At 61.9% G+C, this 18,796-nt stretch overlaps 1 protein-coding gene across 3 annotated transcripts; it reads left to right on the forward strand.

The window, feature by feature from the left end:
• The first annotated feature begins 3,358 nt into the window (after positions 1-3,358).
• PICK1 (protein interacting with PRKCA 1) lies at positions 3,359-16,970 on the forward strand. 3 transcript variants are annotated; one of them, XM_056137582.1, is made up of 13 exons: positions 3,359-3,480; positions 3,751-3,848; positions 4,758-4,869; positions 9,903-10,031; positions 10,423-10,489; positions 11,841-11,930; positions 13,525-13,578; positions 13,902-13,964; positions 14,377-14,510; positions 14,708-14,800; positions 15,533-15,583; positions 16,214-16,358; positions 16,550-16,970. In XM_056137582.1, the coding sequence occupies exons 2-13, from the start codon at positions 3,808-3,810 to the stop codon at positions 16,819-16,821; spliced, it is 1,251 nt and encodes a 416-aa protein (XP_055993557.1). In that variant the 5' UTR covers positions 3,359-3,480; positions 3,751-3,807; the 3' UTR covers positions 16,822-16,970. The 3 variants fall into 3 exon arrangements, with proteins under 3 accessions (XP_055993557.1, XP_055993556.1, XP_055993558.1); XM_056137581.1 differs by having other exon boundaries at positions 3,412-3,480; positions 3,617-3,848; XM_056137583.1 differs by having other exon boundaries at positions 3,447-3,848; positions 16,555-16,960.
• The last annotated feature ends 1,826 nt before the right edge of the window (positions 16,971-18,796 follow it).

Raw genomic sequence — 18,796 nt, forward strand, 5'->3', positions numbered from 1 at the left:
CCGCCTGCCTCTCGCACAAGTGAGCCCGTCACGCTGGGATGGGGGTCCTTGCTCTCCTCCCCCACTGTGGCCTTGGGGCTGGTCTCGGGTGCTCTCCACACGTTATCTGTGCAATGAATGAACTGAGAATGAGTTGCAGCCCCAAGGGCAGGGGGGAGGGGGAGGTTCGGCATGAGGTGACGGTGGAAATTGCTGGGCCCAGACTCAGGCACCGGAAGCAGGGGCTGAGCCCATGACTGTGTTTGATGGAAAAAGAGAAAAATCCCAGCTCTGAATCTGTGCTGACGGTGAACCAAATGCCACCCACCCACCTCTGCTTGACCTTTCTGGAAGAAGCCTGTGAATCGAGCAGTGAGTCAGAGAGGAGTCAGGCTCTGTGCTGGGGCCCCCACAATGGGCACACCAGGCTCAGCACGGCCGGGAACATGACCAGCTCTGGTGCCCACGGCCAGCGACTCAGCCCTGGCCCGCCCGCCGCCGCCGGAAGTTCAGAGACGAGGCATTTCTCCACATCGCCACTGGGTGGCAGCACCCGCCCAGGAATACGGGGGGCTGCAGGCGCAGGACCCCTTTTGGGATTGAATTTGAGGTTCTTGGAGACCCAGATCCAAGGAAGGATGAGACTGGCCTGGGGTCACACGGATTTTCAGCAGCGGGACCCTGCCAGTGAGGGGGATCATCTGCTTGCCGGGGGACACTCAGAGGGGCCCGGTGGGGAAGAAGTTGCCACAGGCAAGTGCTCCAGGAAGGACGCCACGGTGGGTGGCCGTGTCTCTCCTTGCCCCTGGCCTGGCCTCCCTCCCCCACCACAGTGAGCCCGAGACTTGGGGACTGTGCCTCGCACCTTGTCACCTTCGCCAGCTTTGCCCTGCGTCACCGCATCCCCCACTTCTAGGATCTCCTTCAACCCTCCCTGGAGATGACACTTCCTCCAGGAAGTCTGCCCAAGCATCTGGCCACAGAATTACACCACGGGGGCCCCCTTCCTGCCTGGGGAGATTGGGGGTGGATCTGAAGGGCTCCCAGCTGAAGAGACACCCCACACTCTGTGATCCACATGCCAGACTCCTCCTCACAGTGCCCTGTGAACACAGCCTACACCCCTGCCTCAGACTGAGCCTTGGTCACTCCAGTCATGTTCCAGGACCTGGGGTCCCCCAGGTGAAGCCTTGTAGTGACACTTGCAGTGGCTTCCCAGCGTGATCACGGCAGGAATGGTCACTGTATCACTGTCATCCCGTTGTTCATCGATTTACTCAAGCCAGCGCCAGTAACGTCTCATTCGTCCCAACCCTGAGATTTTAGCAGCCTCTCCTTGCTCGTCTTTCCTGATGCTGCCGTATTGGGAGCTCTTTCGGGATCAAGGGAATGAGACCCGTTATTGTTACTGTTTTTGGCATATCGAATACGCCACGGGGAGCTTGCCAGGCTCTGTCATGCGGGAGCAGGAATGATACCCACATGAAAGAGAACTCTGGGACTAGGGAGGGGTGCAAAGAGCTGTGTGCAGGCCTAGCAAGTGGGAACCCCAAATTCTATCTCGACCTGGCCCCCTGAGCAGTACTAGAGGGGCTGCAAGCAGCAACCCAGTTTTGGGGCTATAAAGCTATGTCCCAAGTTTGCCTTATTTTTGGGGGGGAGGGTGGTGGTACTTTGGGGCCACACTTGGCTGTGCTCCACACTCAGAGGTCACTCCGGGTGGGACTCAGGAAACCATAAGCAGTGCTGGGGATTGAATGGGGGTCGACCAGGGCAAGGTGGGCTCTTTAACCCCTGCACCTCTCTCTCCGGCCCTCTTTTTGGGGCTTGTCCTCCATGAGTGCGTGGGACCCAGGTCCATAATCTTCAGCTCATCTGCCACCCTCCAGGTCCTTCTTCTGCAGCGTGATGGAGTCTGGGTTAGGCCAGCACCCTGCCGGGATGGGAAGGTACCAGTTCTGGTAAAGTGGCTGGGTTCGAAAACCAAGATTCTGGCGTGCTGCTTTCCAAAACCAAGATTCTGGCGTGCAAATAGGACTGGAAGGAACCAGCCTGGCTGGGCCACTGACCACCTGGGATACGGCTTCCCTGAGCCTTAGTTTCCTTAATGCTGCAATGGGTGGGGGGCAGACGAGCTCTCCTCTTGTGGGACTCTGAGGAACTTTATTTTGTGGATCACTCCAGCCATGTTCCAGGATCGTGCAGTACCGGGGATCCAACCTGGGATCTCCCCAGGTGAAGCCCGCATTCCAGCCCTCAGAGCCAGCTCCGTGGCCCAACGGTGTGTTTGTTAAAGTCCTAGGAAATGATGAGTCGCGGATCAGGGTGGCCCTGGGGTGCTGTCGCTATGGTGGCACCTGAGCATCGTTGGAGACAAAGATTAGCTCTCAGGGGGTATGAGTAATGCGCCATCAGGGCTGTGGGAGACGGCGGGTCGCTCCCCTTCCCGTCCCCTTCCCTGTAAGACCCTGGGGCAGCCAGGGAAGGAAACTGGACAGGACCCAGCTCAGGCTGTCCCGATGAGCAGATCTCCCAATGGAAGCCAGACTGAGACTGTGGGAGTGCCGTCCTCTCCAGGGGACCCCCTTTGCACAGCTTCAGTGGCGGTGGAGGTTGGCAGGGAGGTCAGAGCTGGACTTCTCAGCCAGGAAGCAGAGATGTTACTTCCTGGGTCTCAGGTATGTGGGGGCAGGGACCTTCAGCGGGGCGCCGGGCACCTGTTCTTCGGGATTCAAGAAGACGGTGGGATGTAAGGAACCTCTCACCAAGAGCCACAGGAAACACCCGCCTGGATGTCCCGAGTTCACATCTGAGGAGAGGCACCAACGGGCCAGTGTCGTGTGTCCGATGTGTGGTTCACAGCAGAGCCGCTGAACACGGAAGTGCAGGGGTTAAAAGGGCCGTGGATCCTTGGGGAGGAGTCTCGGGGTTCAAGATATGGACTTTAGCTCAAGTGCATGGGCTCTGGACTAAATCTCTCCCCCTTTCCGGCCCTTGGACTTCTAACTCGCAAAGCTGGCGTTTCGGAGGCTCCTTCTAACGCCGACATTGCCCTTCTAGTGGCACTTAGGATGGGGGGGTGCTGCAAATGAGAAAGGGAGGTCGCAAGGCGCGCTGCTGTCCTTCCGAAACTGGCCCGTAAGCCTCCCCGCCCGAGGATGCTTCCGTTGCCACAGCAACCGGGCGGCCGGCGTGGTCCAGGCGTCCCGCTGAGGATGCTGGGAAGAGGCTTGCCCTTCCCAAGATGGCGGCGGCCAGAGCGCAAGGGGCGGGGCGAGCGCGGCCGGCCGGCCCGGGCCGCCCCCGCGTTTCCATTGCTCACGCCAACGGCGAGCTTCCGTGAAATACTCTTTCCCTTTCCTGGTTCTGGGAGCCCCGGGAACCAGGCAGGGGAGGTTCGTCTGCCGGGATTGGGGCGAACGTCCCGAGTTGGGAGGCGGGACTTCCGCTCGCGGGCGGAAGTGACGCCACAGTCGCGGCCGCAGACAGGTGGAACGGCAGGTGGGTGCAGGTGCCAGCCTGGCGCGGAGCTGGCTGCGAGGCTGACGCTTCCGGTGCACGGCAGAGGCAGCTCCCCCGGGCCTGGAGTCCCGCGCGGGGCGGGTTCTGGGGTCCGAGCCCACCGCCTGGCCTGCAGGTCCCCCCTTGGACCTAGAAGAGGCACCTGCGCGCCCCGGGGCCCCGCCCCCACCTCCCGCGCCGCCGGGCTTGGGGCAGGGCACCTCGGACCCTGCGCGTCCTCACCCTCCGCACTCTCTCTCCCGGCTCCAGTCACCCCCTCCCCCGGCGAGCTGGGTCGCTAGCCCGCCCGCCCTAGCTCTCGGGACCATGTTCGCAGACTTGGACTATGACATCGAGGAGGATAAGCTGTGAGTAGACCTGGTTCCCCCAAGCCCCGGGGGGTGCGGCAGCTCCGGGCCTCGGGGTCCCCCCAACTCCCCCCGCCTCCCCGCGCCCCCAGCCCTTTCTTCTCAGCCCGGCATCCGATTGGGCACTGCCTCTGCCATGCATCCGTCTGTCCGTCCGTCCGCGTCCGTCCGTCGGGGCTGTGGCTCACGATCGGAGCTGACGTTACTGGCCAAAAGGGCGCCGTGGACAGAGACCAGCCCAGCGGGTGCAGGGCAGATGGCCAGGGAGGCCCCCGCGATCCCCATCCAGATTGGGAAGCTAACGAGAATGGCCTGGCACAGACCCCCGTGCGGACGATACATGGCATGGGGCTCTTTTTTTTTTTTTAAGTTTGTTTCCCCACTGACTCATCAGGATAAAGTTGCAGTGCCCTCGGGTGTGCTGGGCCCTGAGTGAGGGGCTTGGCATCAGGGGGTTGTTAACAGAGGTCTAGAGCGGAAGGGGCGCTGGTAAGAGTCTTGCTCGCACACCTGGTGAAATAAGCGTTCATTGGCTGTAGAATTGGAGAGAGGGGGTGAGGGGGGAAGCATTTGACAACAGCTTCTCGGGGAGGCATCCCCGAAGCTCCTCATGTGCCCGAGACGGTGCCAGCCTCCAGCTTCGACCCACGGAGAGGAAGGGGGACCTGTTTTTATGCCAGGCCTGCTGCGGGCACCTGCCGGGCACTTGTGCCTCAGAACTTTGGCGAGGCAGCTCCTCTGATTGGACTCATGGTGTGGATGGGGAGACTGAGGCACAGAGACAGGGACAGCCCCAGGCCGCCGTGAGCTGGACCACACTGTGGCTGTCAGCGTCCCTCGGGGTCTCCTGTCCCCTTCCCTGCCCCTGGCCCCTTCCCTGGGGGCTCAGCGCTGCTCCTGTCTCTCCAGCGGAATCCCCACCGTGCCCGGGAAGGTCACCCTGCAGAAGGACGCACAGAACCTGATCGGCATCAGCATCGGTGGAGGCGCCCAGTACTGTCCTTGCCTCTACATTGTCCAGGTGCGGCCACCCCCTTCCTCCCCAGCCCTGCGCTGCCCCGTGACCCTCCCGCCACCCCCCAGCCCGGCTGTCTGCTCTCTCCCGGCCTGTGCCGCTTCTCCAGACCTCAGGGCGCCGAGGCCGGGCCCGACAGGCTCTCCCTGCGTCAGTCCCACACCGGCCGCGTTCTTGCAGCAGAATGTTAGTGACTTGGTGTCGGGGGCTGAGCAGGGAGACGCCAGTGCTACTGCCTTGCTTAGTAGCCGCGCCGACACACCAGGGACACACCATACACACACTGCGCACATATCACGCACACACCTCGGACATATCATGGACATACCCTGGACACACCCCAGACATATCACGGTCACACCAAAGATACTCCATGAACACACCAGGGGCACACCACAGACACAGTGGACATACCACGAACACGTTACGGACATATCAAGGACATGCCATAGACACACCACGCACATACCATTCACACACCACGCACACACCACAGATACTACACGAACGCACCATGGGCACACCACGCACACACTATGGAAACATCTGACACACTATGGATACACCATGGACACACCATGGACACACACTATGGAAACACCTGACACACCATGGGTACACCACAGACACACCACAGGTACATCGTGGATACACCACAGGCACCCCACGGACGCACATGGATGCACCACAGACACACACACCATGGACATACCACAGGGACCAAGCAGTAGCATAACAGGTCGGGCCCTTGCGTTGCACACACCAACCCGGGTTCGATCCCCAGCATCCCATAGGGTCCCTGAACACCACCAGGAGTAATTCCTGAGTGCAGAGCCAGGAGGAACCCCGGAGCATCACAGATATGGCCCAAAAAGGGGGAAAAAATACATACCGCAGATATACCATGGACACACCATGCACACACTATACACACACCACACACACACCACGGACAAACAGCAGCATTGTGGCCTGAAAGGATACTTCATGTGATTTCTATTTTGTGTCACCTGTAGACACACGAATCATTTCAGCATGTGATTTGTCTTGGAGAATGTTCCGTGTGCCCCAGGGAAGAATGTGCGTTCGGCTTTGGGGGTGCAGAGGGCCTGTACTCGTCTGTTAACCGAGCTCTTCCGGTCCTCACTCGGGATCTTATTTCCGTCCTGACTCTCTGTCTGGGCGGTGCCCCGTGACGGGTCTCCCACGCTGTCTGTTAGCGTTCGCTTTATAGACTTTGCTTCACCAATTATTTGATGCATATATGTTGGTAAGTCCTCTTGAGCTGTTGCTGTCTTTTTGTTTTTATTTTACCGAGTATAATAGAGTTTCTATTTTTCCTACAATGACTTCTTTTTTTTTTCCAATTGAATCACCGTGAGTTACAGCTACAAAACTTTCATGGTTGAGTTTTGGTCACACAATGGTCAAACACCCATCCCTCCACCAGTGCACATTTCCCACCACCAGTGTTCCCAGTGTCCTTCCCTCCACCCCCACCCCACCCAAGCTATGCTGTCTTAATTCTTAACTAGTATGCTGTGTCCATCCCCTTCTCTAGCTACTTTATTTATTTATTGCTTTTTGGGTCACACCCAGCAATGCACAGGGGTTCCTCCTGGCTCTGCACTCAGGAATTACTCCTGATGGTGCTCAGGGGGCCATATGGGATGCTGGGGATCGAACTCAGGTTGGCCGCATGCAAGGCAGACGCCCTACCCGCTGTGCTATTGCTCCAGCCCCCTCAAGCTACTTTAAAAAAAACTAAATGCTCTTTGGACTGGTGCAGTCTGGCCACTCCTGCTTTTAATCAACCTGCTGTCACTATCCTGCTGGGTTGTTTCCATCCATCAGTCTGAGTGTTTGTCATGAAAGTTAAGTGTGTCTCTTGTAAGTAGCAAGAGGAGGTTGAGGCCAGAGCCCTGGTACAGTGGGGAGGGTGTTTGCCTTGCACACGGCTGATCTGCGTTTGATTCCCAGCATCTCATAGGGTCTCCTGAGCACCGCCAGGAGTGATTCCTGAGTGCAGAGCCAGGAGTAACCCCTGAGCATCGCCAGGTGTGACCCCAAAAATTAAAAAAAAAAAATTAAAAAAAAAGGTAGTCTGCCTTTCGGGGGCTGCAGTGATCCCAAGAAGACCCCCCACACACATAAAAAAAAAAGTAGCAAGAGGTTGAATTTTGATCCTGATTTATCTAGCCACTAGCATTTAGAGAAATAAACATTATTGCTGTTTTTTTCTATGAGGATTTTGGTGTTTGGTGTTTTCCTTTTTGTTTTCTTTTAATAGGAAGCCATTCAGTATTCCCAGCTTTACTTTAAACATAACATGCCTTCTGTTGTTTTTCTGAGAATATTTTTATCACTCCCTCAAATCTGAGTGACAGCCTTGCAGGGTAGAGAATTCTTGGTTGGACTTTCTTTGCATTCAGTACTTTGAATATACATTCCATTCCCTTTCTGTTTATAGAGTTCATATGAAAAATCAGCTGTGAATTTTCATGTTGGTTCCCTTATATATGCTTGTGTCTATTGCTGCTTTTTTGCAGTTTTGTGCTCAAACAAACAAAACAAACACCCAACTGTGCTCAGGGCTGACTCCTGGCCCGCACTCAGGGATCACTCCTGGCAGTGCTCGGGGGATCATTTGAGGTGCCAGGGATCAAACCTGGGTCAGCCAACATCCTCCTCTCTGTACTAGCACTCCAGCCCCTCTATTGCTGCATTAAGGCGGTGGGTGGATGGTGGCGGGTGCTCAGGGGTTATTTCTGGCTCTGTACTTGGGAATCACTCCTGATGGGGCTCAGGGGACCATAGGGGATGCTGGGGATCAAACCCAGATCGGCCACCTGCGAGGTAAGCACCTTACCCGCGATGGTGTCACTCTGACTCCTCATTCTGCTTATTTTGTTTGACGCTGTTTGCGCTTTCTGGATCAGCTTCCATGAGATTGAACCTCCCTCCTCAGCTTTTTTTTTTTGGGGGGGGGCAGGGGAGACTGCACAGGGAGTATTTCTCCCACTGCAGTTTCTCCCCATCTCTTATCTTCTGTAAGTCCTATGATGAGGCGGTTGTTCCTCTTGATATTGTCCAGGATGTCTCTTAAATTTTCTTCATTAAAAAAAAAAAAGTTCTGGGGCTGGAGTGATAGTACAGCAGGTAGGGTGTTTGCCTTGCACGCGACCCACCTGGGTTCGATTCCCAGCATCCCATAGGGTCCCTTGAGCACCGCCAGGAGTAACTCCTGAGTGCAGAGCCAGGAGGAACCCCTGTGCATCGCCAGGTGTGACCCAAAAAGCAGAAAAAAAAAGTTTCCTATTAAGGAATTTGACGAGTTGATGATGCCATGTGCCTTGTCTTTGGAGCCTGTTCCGTTGTTGTCAGGGGGTTGTTTGGGTTGGTTTGAGGGTTTTTTGCCACCCCCCCTGCAGCAATGCCCCTGGCTCTTCACTCAAGAACTACCTATGGCAGGGTTTGGAATTTCAGAGATCTAACTCGGGTGGCCGCCTGCAGGTGCTGTCACTCGGCCCCTGAAGCCACCAGCTCCGTTTTCTCCTTCTGCTGTCCTGATGTGTATAATCCTGCGGGGTCCGAGTCCCTTCTTCGTTGTTGTGTGTTTGTTTGCTCTTCCTTATTCTTGCTGCCTCCTGGGGGGTCAGGTGTGAGCTCTGAGCGCCAGCTGACCTGAGCTGGAATGGCCAGTGACAACCAGTTCAGTGCCCGGGATGCCTCTGAGTTCTGGTCCTGGTGAGGGTTTAAATGCTCACATCTGGGGCTGGAGCAATAGCACAGCGGGGAGGGCGTTTACCTTGCACACAGACAACCCGGGTTCGATTCCCAGCATCCCATAGGGTCCCCCGAACACCACCAGGAGTCATTCCTGAGTGCAGAGCCAAGAGTAACCCTTGAGCATCACCAGGTGTGACCCAAAAAGCAAATAAAAAAATAAATAAAAATAAATGCTGGCATCCTCGCAGCGGCCGTGACAGACATGCACCCCCGGTCACAGAGGCCAGTATTCAGCTCCACTTTGCCATGTTTTGTGTTTTCTTAGACACAACGGCACTGCACACTGGTTGTAGCGGAGTGCAGACATGACTTAGATATGTCCTGAGAAACCAAAGATGCTGTGACATGCCCGATCATGGTGCTCGGGGCCTGAGCCAGCTGCATCTCTGACGGTGCCCAGATCTAGAGGGGACCTGACTCATTTTCTCTGTTTGTACATGAAACAAGTAGGGGGGATGATAGTCCAGTGGGTAGGGCGCTGGCCTTGCATGCAGTCCACCCGGGTTCGAATCCCGGCATCCCATAAGGGCCCCTGAATACCACCAGGAGTCATTCCTGAGTGCAGAGCTGGGAGCAAACCCTGAGCATCACCAGGTATAGCACCCCCAAGAAGAAGAAGAAAAAGAGAGAGATTTTATAACATAGGATGGATGATTTTTGTATGTAGTCTTTTTTTTCTTTTTGGGTCATACCCTGTGATGCACAGGGTTTACTCTCCTGATCATGCACTCAGGAATAACTCCTGGCAGTGCTCTGGGCACCATATGGGATGCCAGGAATCAAATCTGGGTTGGCCGCGTGCAAGGCAAGCACCTTACCTCTGTATTATGGCTCCGGCCTGTAACGGTTTCTAGAGTATAAGTCAGCGGCACCCAGAGCATCACTAAAGAATGACCCCCCATTTCTAGTCTTACTTTCCCCCCACAGACATCCTGTGTCCCCTCAGTGGCCAGTTCTCATGCCCCGCCTTCCCTGTCTGCCTGGCGGCCATCTGCTCTGCGTCGCCCACACAGCAGGGGCGGTGCTCCGTGCCATGATGGCTTGCTGTCCAGTGCCCGTGTTGTCACCTCATACCTGCTCTGACCAGGCCCTCCAGTCTGCAATCAAGTCACCTGCTCCGAGCTCTTGTTCTTTTTGGGGGCCATGCTTCCCTTTCTCGTGGGCTTGGGGCGGGTACGTGAGTCTGTGTGTCACTGGGGCAGGGCTGCCCCCTGCCATCTGCTCACTCCCTGCCTCTTCCTGCGCCCCAGGTGTTCGACAATACCCCGGCTGCCCTGGACGGCACCGTGGCCGCGGGCGATGAGATCACGGGCGTCAACGGCAAGTCCATCAAGGGCAAGACAAAAGTGGAGGTGGCCAAGATGATCCAGGCGGTGAAGGTGAGCCGGTGCCTGGAATGTGCCCCTGCAGAGCCCCTCACCCCTCCCTGAGCCTCCCCGGGGGACCCTGGGGTGCCCCATCAGGGCTCTTAGCATTGCATGGGGCATCCCTGGGAAAATGACGGAGTGCAGGTTTGGGGGGCAAGAGTGGGCAGGACCCCTCCCCTGGCTGGAGCCTGGCGGGACTCGGGGTGGGGGCGTGGCAGGACTCCTCATCCCGCTAGAGCACTAACAGAGTCCTCCTGACTGACTTTGGGGCTGGGGGCTGCGGAGGGAAGGGGACCACAGCTGCCCTAGGCTGGACAGAGATGGGGGCAGGGCTCTCAGCTCCTCCTGCCCCAGACCCAGGCCGCGGGGTGTGGAGCTCCCTCTCAGCCCCATTTCCTTGCAGGGGGAGGTGACCATCCACTACAATAAGCTGCAGGCAGACCCCAAGCAGGGCATGTCCCTGGACATCGGTGAGCGGCCAGCAGTGTCTCCCCTGCCCCGGTCCCACCCCCCAGCCTCCTCCCTGGTATCTGGCGGTCCTAATGTGGTGCTTCAGAGGCCCCTTAGTACCCCAGGCCCAGGCCCTCACACTGCCTACCAAAGGGGTGGGCACCTCACGGCTCCTGCAGGCCCCGCCCCTCCTCAGTACCCTTCTCCTCGGCCACGCCCCACCTCAGCACCCGTTCTCAGGCCCCGCCCCTCAGTCCTGCCTTTCAGGCCCCGCCCCTCCCCAGCATCACCCTTCTCAGGCCCCGCCCCTCAGTTCCACTCTCCTCAGGCCACGCCCCTCCCCCAGCACCGCCCTTCTCAGGCCACGCCTCTTCCCCAGCACTGCCCCTTTCAGGCCACGCCCCTCCACAGCGAGTCCCTCAGATTCTGCCCCTAAGCCACGCCCCTGTGGGCCACGCCCTTCCACAGCACCAGTGTTCTTAGGCTCCACCCCTCATTAGCCCTGCCCTCTAGGCTCCGCCCCTTCCCAGCCTTGTGTTTCTACTCTCCCCTCACGCCCCGCCCCTTCTTACTCCTGCCCCTCTAGACCCCGCCCCTTCCCCCGCCCCTTCTCCTGTCCTCTCAGGCCCCGCCCCTTCTTTGCCCTGCCCCTCTAGGCTCCGCCCCTTCCCAGCCCTGTTCCCCAGGCTCCGCCCCTCAGACTCGGCCCCCTCTGCCCCACCCTCGCCAGTGCCCTGGAGGGCCCCAGGTCAGCCTGGCCCTCAGGCTAGTTAGGGCGTCCCTAGACTCCCTTCTGCCCAGCATGCCTGAGTCTTGATCTGTAGAAACTTCTAGACTCTAGAGCAGGACCCATCAAGGTCTGAGACCAGGAGGACTGTGCCCAGGTGACCGCACCCCCAGGTTATCTACTGACCAGGGCGGGGGCTGTCCGGGGGTGTGGGGAGGAGGTCGAGGCTGGAGATCCCTGCCCAGAGCTGCCTCCTCAAGCCGGTGCCATCTTGAGCCTCAGATGTGGGCATGCTGGGGAATCTCCGACGGGACCTCTGCCCTTGTCCTGGCGCCCTGGCCTCCTCTGGGACAACGGGGGCTTCCCGAGGCCACCCCGGCTCAGCGACACCCACTAGCCACCCTCATGTCCTGCCCTTGGCCAGGCCCTTGACAGCTGCCTTGTTCCCGCACCCCCAGAACAGACCGGGACGGGCCCCATGCCCCCGCCCCCAGCACCCCCACTCCACCCACCCCACAGCAAACCCAGTTTTGCCCCTTCCACCCTGGTGCGTGCTCGTGAGCCTGGGTGGGGGGTCGGGTACGTGTTGGGGGTCCAGCCAGCAGCCCACCCTCTCCCCTGAACCCATCTGCTGGTGCCCCCAGTGCTGAAGAAGGTGAAGCACCGGCTGGTGGAGAACATGAGTTCGGGGACCGCAGACGCCCTGGGCCTGAGCCGGGCCATCCTGTGCAACGGTGAGCCCCACCCCGCGCAGACCCCTCGGGCTGGCCCTGGCGGCCCCCGCCCGTTGCCGCACTCCCGGAGAGCGTCCACGTGCGCCCGCCCCTCCAGCCGAGTCTCCCCAGCAGACCGCGGCGGGTGGGGCGGGGAGGGGGCGCGGACTGGCACCGGGGAGCCCTGTCTGCGCCCGGCCCCGCCCTAGTCCACCCTCGGCCCCGCCGCCCTGCGCTCCTGCCGCTGTCCAGGAGGTGGCGCCGCTGCGCTCTTCTCCGCCGCTCGGGCTGGAGGCGGCGGCGGCGGGCAGGGGAAGCCGCGTCCACGCGCCTCGCACCCACGCACGGGCCTGGCCCTCGCGTCGTCGTCGCAGCCGGGGCGTATAAATAGCCGCGGCGCTGGCTGGGGAGGGGGCGCGGCTATAAATACCCAGAGAAACTGTGGGCTCAGCGGGGCGCCGGGCTGCGCGGGCTGGGGCTGGAGGCGGGGCCCGAGCGCCCCGAAGTGGCCGCTGCTATTCCGGGCGCCGTTGGGCTATAAATCCCCGTTACTGTAGTTACCGCGCATCGGGATGAAATTAGCACCGGTGCTCGTGTTTTTTACCCGCCCCCCCAACCTTGCAATTTCCCCCGCCTGAAATAGGGTTGCTAAAAAGGAAGCGCGCGCTCGCGCGTCCCGTGACCCAGCTAAAAACAACAGCCGGCGCTTACGTGGCGCCTGGGCTGCCAGGCGGCGCTGGGCAGGCTGGGCGCCGGGCGCCAGAGGCCAGCTGCGGGGCCGCCCCCTCCGAGCGCGTCTGGGGGCGCCCTCAGCCACCTCCTCCGCCCGGAGGTGGCCTCAGGCCGGCTGTACGCTCCCTGGGCCCCAGCCGGGACCGCCCCGGCCCAGGTCAGCAGAGTCGGGGGCGCAGGAAGTGCCTCCCCCCACCTGGCCCACCTCTCTGGGACGGTGGTGGAGGGGCATCGAGGGAGGGCAGCTCGCCCGGGCTCCCTGCCTGGTGGGGAGCAGGAGCCGACCTTACCCGTGGGGCGCGAGGGTCTCCCAGATGTACCACCACCTGTGTGTCCGCCCCTGCCTCTTCCTGAAGATTTTCATTGTCAGATCCGCTTGCCCCCATTTCACGGCTTTGCTGCCAGTTGTTGCCGCTGATGAGGGTCTCACCTACCGCCCATGTCCCCTGGGTCTGATGGGGCCCGTACACACAGGTGTCTGCACACAGCAGGCGCGTGTACATGAAGGTGTCTGCACACAGCAGGTGCATACACACTGCAGGTGTTCCTGCATACACCTGCTAAGCAAATATGCATTCAGCAAGGCCCACCCCACAGTGCTCTCTTGATGCTCTTTCTGAGCCCCCCTCCTCCCAGATCGATCTTATGTCCCTTGTCTGCCTTTCCCGCCCACCCCTCAGTTAGAGCAGCTGTCACTGGTCCCAGCCCCGCCTGCGCGGGTTTGGTGGAAACCCCGGAGCCTCGACAGTGCGTGTCCTGTGCCCGCCAAGCTCTGAGCTGCGTTGGTGCCGCTCGGGGGGGCGCCTCTCCCTCCCCGCCTGGCGGGGTCCAGGTGCGGCTCCCCATGGCCGCTGAGACCTGCCAACCCGCCTTCTCCCCACAGATGGGCTGGTCAAGAGACTGGAGGAGCTGGAGCGCACGGCTGAGCTGTACAAAGGTAGGTGGGCAGGAAGAGCGTCGCGCGGGGCGGGGAGTGGCCGTGAGGGCCGCCCTTTCGGGCATCACAGCCCTGAGAAGGCTTCCGAAGGGTGTCACACGAAACGTCTCCCTAAAACTTCAAACGGCAGCACCTGTCCATGCAGTGAACCCCCCCATCTCTGCAGGGACCAGGGTGCGGGATCTGCCCTTCGGCCTGCGGGGGTCTTGACTGAGCCCCATCTTCACGCCAGAAGGCTGGGGTGTCCTGGGGTATCGGGGAACCGGGAACAGAGCTGAGCGCGGGAGGGACGGGGTCAGCGGCCTCCCTCCCACCTCCCACAGGGATGACGGAGCACACCAAGAACCTTCTCCGGGCCTTCTACGAGCTGTCCCAGACACACCGGGGTAAGAGCACCCAATCCACTGTGTGGCCTCCTGCAGTGGGGTGCAAACCCCTCCCCCCTAGAGGGGAAAACCCCCTCTGCAGCGGGGTGCCACCAAGCTATACAAGGGTGTGGCTCCCGGGGGGGCGTGGCCCAGCTCTCCTGGGGCGTGACCCAACTTTCCTGGGGGCGGGGCCAAGCTCTCTTGGGGGCGGGGCCAAGCACTCCTGAGGGCGGGGCCCAGCTCTCCCAGCTCTACATCAGTACCCCCAGGGGCGTGGTCTGGTACGCCAGGCTATGAACTCACCTTCCTTGGGACACAGTCTCCAGCCCTGCTTCCTGGGCCTCCCGTCTGCCATCACTCCCCACTCCCCCCAAGTCCTGCTTTCATAGTACATTCAGTCCAGGCAGCCCGCGGCAAACCTGTCTTGCAGCCTTTGGGGATGTGTTCTCTGTGATCGGGGTGCGGGAGCCCCAGCCGGCCGCCAGCGAGGCTTTCGTGAAGTTCGCAGATGCGCACCGCAGCATCGAGAAGTTCGGCATCCGGCTCCTGAAGACCATCAAGCCGGTAGGGCGCGTGGAGCCCACGGGACGGCCGGTGCGGGCCAGCGAAGGGACGCAGGCAGTTGGCGCGGGCCAAGTTCCCGGGTCCTTTGGAGCTGTTCCCCCGGGAGGAAGGAGGCCTCGGTGCTCTCGCTGTGCCCCTCTGGCCAGCCTGACTCTCCGCCTGGCTTGGGGGGCTCAGTGTGCACCCCATCCCTCCAGATGCTGACCGACCTGAACACGTACCTCAACAAGGCCATCCCTGACACGCGCCTCACCATCAAGAAGTACCTGGATGTGAAGTTCGAGTACCTGGTACGTGCCGGAGCCCGAGGGCGAGGCTGGCTGCAGGGTCACAGGACCTGACTGGCCACCGCCCTGTCGCATTTGGGGAGGTGGGACCCCCAGGCTGGGAGCCTTAGTAGGGCCCCTGGGGGCCTGTGCAGGCAGAACCTGGGACTGTTTTGATCCTTCGAGGTTCATCCATTTGGAGGGGGTCCCTTTATCCAGTGGGTTACCCAGTCCAGTCACCGGGAGTCAAGTGCCTTCCAGGTCCTGTGGGTGTCACTTTTGATTTGTTTGGGGCCCACAGCTGTCAGTGCTCAGGGCTGCTCCCAGCTCCATGTTCAGAGGTTGCCCCTGATGGTGCTCAGGGGACCCCGCGGTGCTGAGCGTGGGGTCTGGGGCTCCTTCGTGCAGGTCTGTGCCTCAGTCCTCTGAGGCTCTCCCCCACCCCAAGAATGTTCATGCTGAAGTGGTGATTCTCTGGTCAGAGGAGTTAAGAGACCTGTGGTTGGCCACTCCAGGGCACCCCTGACCTGAGCACCTGGGCCAGCCACACCTCCTGCCCCCCACCTCTTGGGGCCTGTGGGCTGCTGCAGGTGCCCTGCCCAGCCCCGTCCCACACCACACACACACACACACACACACACACACACACACACACACTGCTTCTGCCTTGGGTCGGCAGCACCCACACGGTCCTCAGGGCTATTGGGCCAGTGTCCAGGGGCCCCGGCCATGCTGATGACCTCCCCTGTCCCCCAGTCGTACTGTCTGAAGGTGAAGGAGATGGATGATGAGGAGTACAGCTGCATCGTGAGTGTGGGCGCGCACTGGATGTGCGGGTGCATCAGGGAAGGAGGGGGGAGATTGGAGGGGGGTGATTCTTGGCTGATTCTTGTGCTGCCCCCGGCCCCGCCCCTGCCCCGCCCCCCCAGACCGGGAAGTTGTTGCAGGAAAGCACACTCCTCGCTCCCAAGAGACACTTTCAACTTGCTCGATGTGGCATTTCGAGCTACACCTGGCATTGCCCAGGGGTCCCTCCTCAGGCCCGGGACAGAACCCGGAGCCCTCCCAGCCTGCATTGTCGCCTTTGAAGCATTTCATGTTTGTTTTCCTGAGAGGCGAGAGCTCTCAGCAGTGCTCAGGGAGGCCTAGGGGCCTCTCCCGGCGATGCTTGGCCCAGAGGTGCTGGTTAGGGGGGTTGCGCTGGGGCTCGAGCCCTTTGACTCCCCAAGCCCCTCCCAGGGCTTCCTGCTTGGATTCCAGGGACCCTGTTGGCCCATCTCGTGGCGGTGCCCAGCGGGCAGTGTCCCCCCCCTCAGCCCCGGAGCACCACAGCCCGCAGCTTCAGAACGTGGGGCCCAGGGCAGGGGGGCGGTGCCGTGCGTGGCAGCCCCCACCCCGCTCCCTGAGCTCCCCCCCCCGCCCCCGCCGCCATTGCAGGCCCTGGGGGAGCCACTGTACCGCGTGAGCACCGGCAACTACGAGTACCGCCTGATCCTGCGCTGCCGCCAGGAGGCCCGCGCGCGCTTCTCCCAGATGCGCAAGGATGTGCTGGAGAAGATGGAGCTGCTGGACCAGAAACACGGTAGGGTAGGGCGCCCCCTGGCGGCGGAGCGACGCCCCGCGTCCCACGCTGGCGCCTGGGGCGGGGCGCGGGAACCCCGGGTGCTGGGCTCCTGCAGACCCCGGGTTCTCCCCGGCCCGACACCTCCCGGGGCGCGGGGGGCCGTGGGGGCGGCCGGCCGGCCCTGCCCACCTCTGCGCCCCTCCCCGCAGTCCAGGACATCGTGTTCCAGCTGCAGCGCTTCGTGTCCACCATGTCCAAGTACTACAACGACTGCTACGCGGTGCTGCGGGACGCCGACGTCTTCCCCATCGAGGTGGACCTGGCGCACACCACGCTGGCCTACGGCCTGGGCCAGGAGGAGTTCACCGACGGCGAGGAGGAGGAGGAGGACGAGGAGGACGCGGCCTCCAGGGAGCCCTCCAGGAACGTGCGCGGGGCCGCGGGGCCCCTGGACAAGGGTGGGAGCTGGTGTGACTCCTGAGTGCCCCCCTCCCCCTCCGCGGGGCGCACAGCTGGGGGGTCGGGGGAGTGGGAGGACCACCGCCCCGGGGGCGGGGGGTGCATAAAGGCCTGCTGGCTCGGGGCGCCTGCCTCCCTGCTCCTCTGTCCTAGCAAACGCACCCCGGCTCCTGCCCAGGCGAGGCGGCCGGGGTCTGGGCACGTCCCCCGGCCCCCCACACCCCCAGCCCTACGCCTGGTGGCGGGCTCTGCCTTAGCAGAACGGCAGAGAAAGGGGGTGGAGGTGGCGGGAGCCCAGGAGCCCGTGGGGGGGGCGGGCTGCGGGGGGCCCCCCCAACCTGCGCCTGCGGGAAGTGGGGGCCCCACTCCCTCCCCCTCGCACCTTGGCGGCCTTTATTTATTTGACCCCGTCCTGGGGGCGGGGCCGTGTTGAATAAACAGAGCAGTCAGCAGCTCCCACCTCGCTCCTCTTTTCTGCCCCCTCCCCCGGGGTCCTGGGGGGACCCCACAGAGTGCGGTCCGGGGGCTCGGCCCGGCCACCTGCCTCTCCCGCCAGGGCTCGCCCCATCTTTGAAGTGAGCGTGCGGGGTCGGCGCACCACACCCCAAAGGGAAGTCCCAGGCCCCACCTAGTGGGCAACACGGTCTGCGGCATCCTCGGGGGTGGGGGACAGCCCTTCGGTACACCCCAGGCACAAGTGACCCCCTTTCTCTGTGTCCCCACTCGGACAGTGAGCTTGGGGGCCAGTCAGAGAGTGGGGGCGCAGGCTCAAACCCAGGTCAGCCACATGCCAGAGAGGCGCCCTACCCACTGGGCCATCTCACCGGCCCGCTTGGGGTTCTGTCCCGCGCCTTGGGTCTCAGAACATTCCAGAGGGAGCCAGCTTTTTCCCGGAGGGGTCCTGGGAGAGGGGTCGCCCTCCAAGCCCCTCCCCAGGCAGCAAATGCTTCTCCCGTTCCCCCTCTCCCGCAACCCGGCCCAGGGGTCGGTCACAGTGGCCCCGTGTGCCCCCATGACAGATGGGAGGGAGGCACGGAGACAGGCTGGGCCGGACCACAGCGGGGAGCCCCCCTTTCCCTCCATCCCGCGGCCCCTCCAAGCCAGGGGGTATCCTGGTGCTGGGCACGGCCAAGGGCATGGTGGGTGTTTGGTGCCCTCCGTGTTCCCGGCCCCGGAGACCCCTCCCACACTCACCCGCTGCTCCCCGGAAGCCTAGCTGCTTGGGGGTGCCCACTGGGCGGGGCCCGGGCGGGCTCAGTTTCCCCCCACAAGCCCACTTAAGAGACTTTTGCCTGGGAGGAGAGCAGGGGTCCCCTGCCCCCCAAAACACCCCAGCCTCCCCAGGGAGTGCTGAGAGGCCATAATCCTGCAGGGACGGGGGTCCTGATGTCAGACGGCACTGACCCTCATCTCCTCAACCTCTCGCCGGCCCCCCACCCTCCCACCCACATTCCAGCGCGCCCTGTGACCCCGCAGGACAGGCTAATCCCCCGGAGAGGCTGGACAGGAGAGGGCCAGGGGCCTGTGTCCAGGGGGGTCCCGGGCCTCGGCCACAGCCCCCAGCTCCATCTGGGGGACCCACGATTTTCTGGAGCCCCCAGGGGCAGACTCGGACAGCCCCCCGACTGGCCCCCAGTTCGCTCTGCAGCGGGACCCCGCCCCCCACCCGGGCGCCCCGACTCGGATGCCGTCGGTTCTGCCTCTCGCTTTATTTCCCGCCAGTTACAAAAGTGAACAGGGACAAGAGCAGAGCTGGGGGGCGCGGGGGGCTTCTCCCCGTGGAGCAGACGGGTAGCGGGGGATGGGGCGCCCCGGCCCCTGGCTGGAAGAAGTGGGCCCGTCCCTCAGTTCCGCACGCCTGGCTTGGAAGGCTCCAGGCCCGTTTGGTGCCCGTGAAGGGGCTTGGGGCAGCCCTTCCCATCCCCCCCCGCCCCCAGGATCCGGTCGCCGGCTCGGACCCGCTGCTGCTGCCGCCGCCAGCTCTGGTGGCCCCCAGG

This window comes from Sorex fumeus, unplaced genomic scaffold (assembly GCF_029834395.1).
Source record: "Sorex fumeus unplaced genomic scaffold, SorFum_2.1 ptg000125l, whole genome shotgun sequence".
NCBI lineage: Eukaryota > Metazoa > Chordata > Mammalia > Eulipotyphla > Soricidae > Sorex > Sorex fumeus.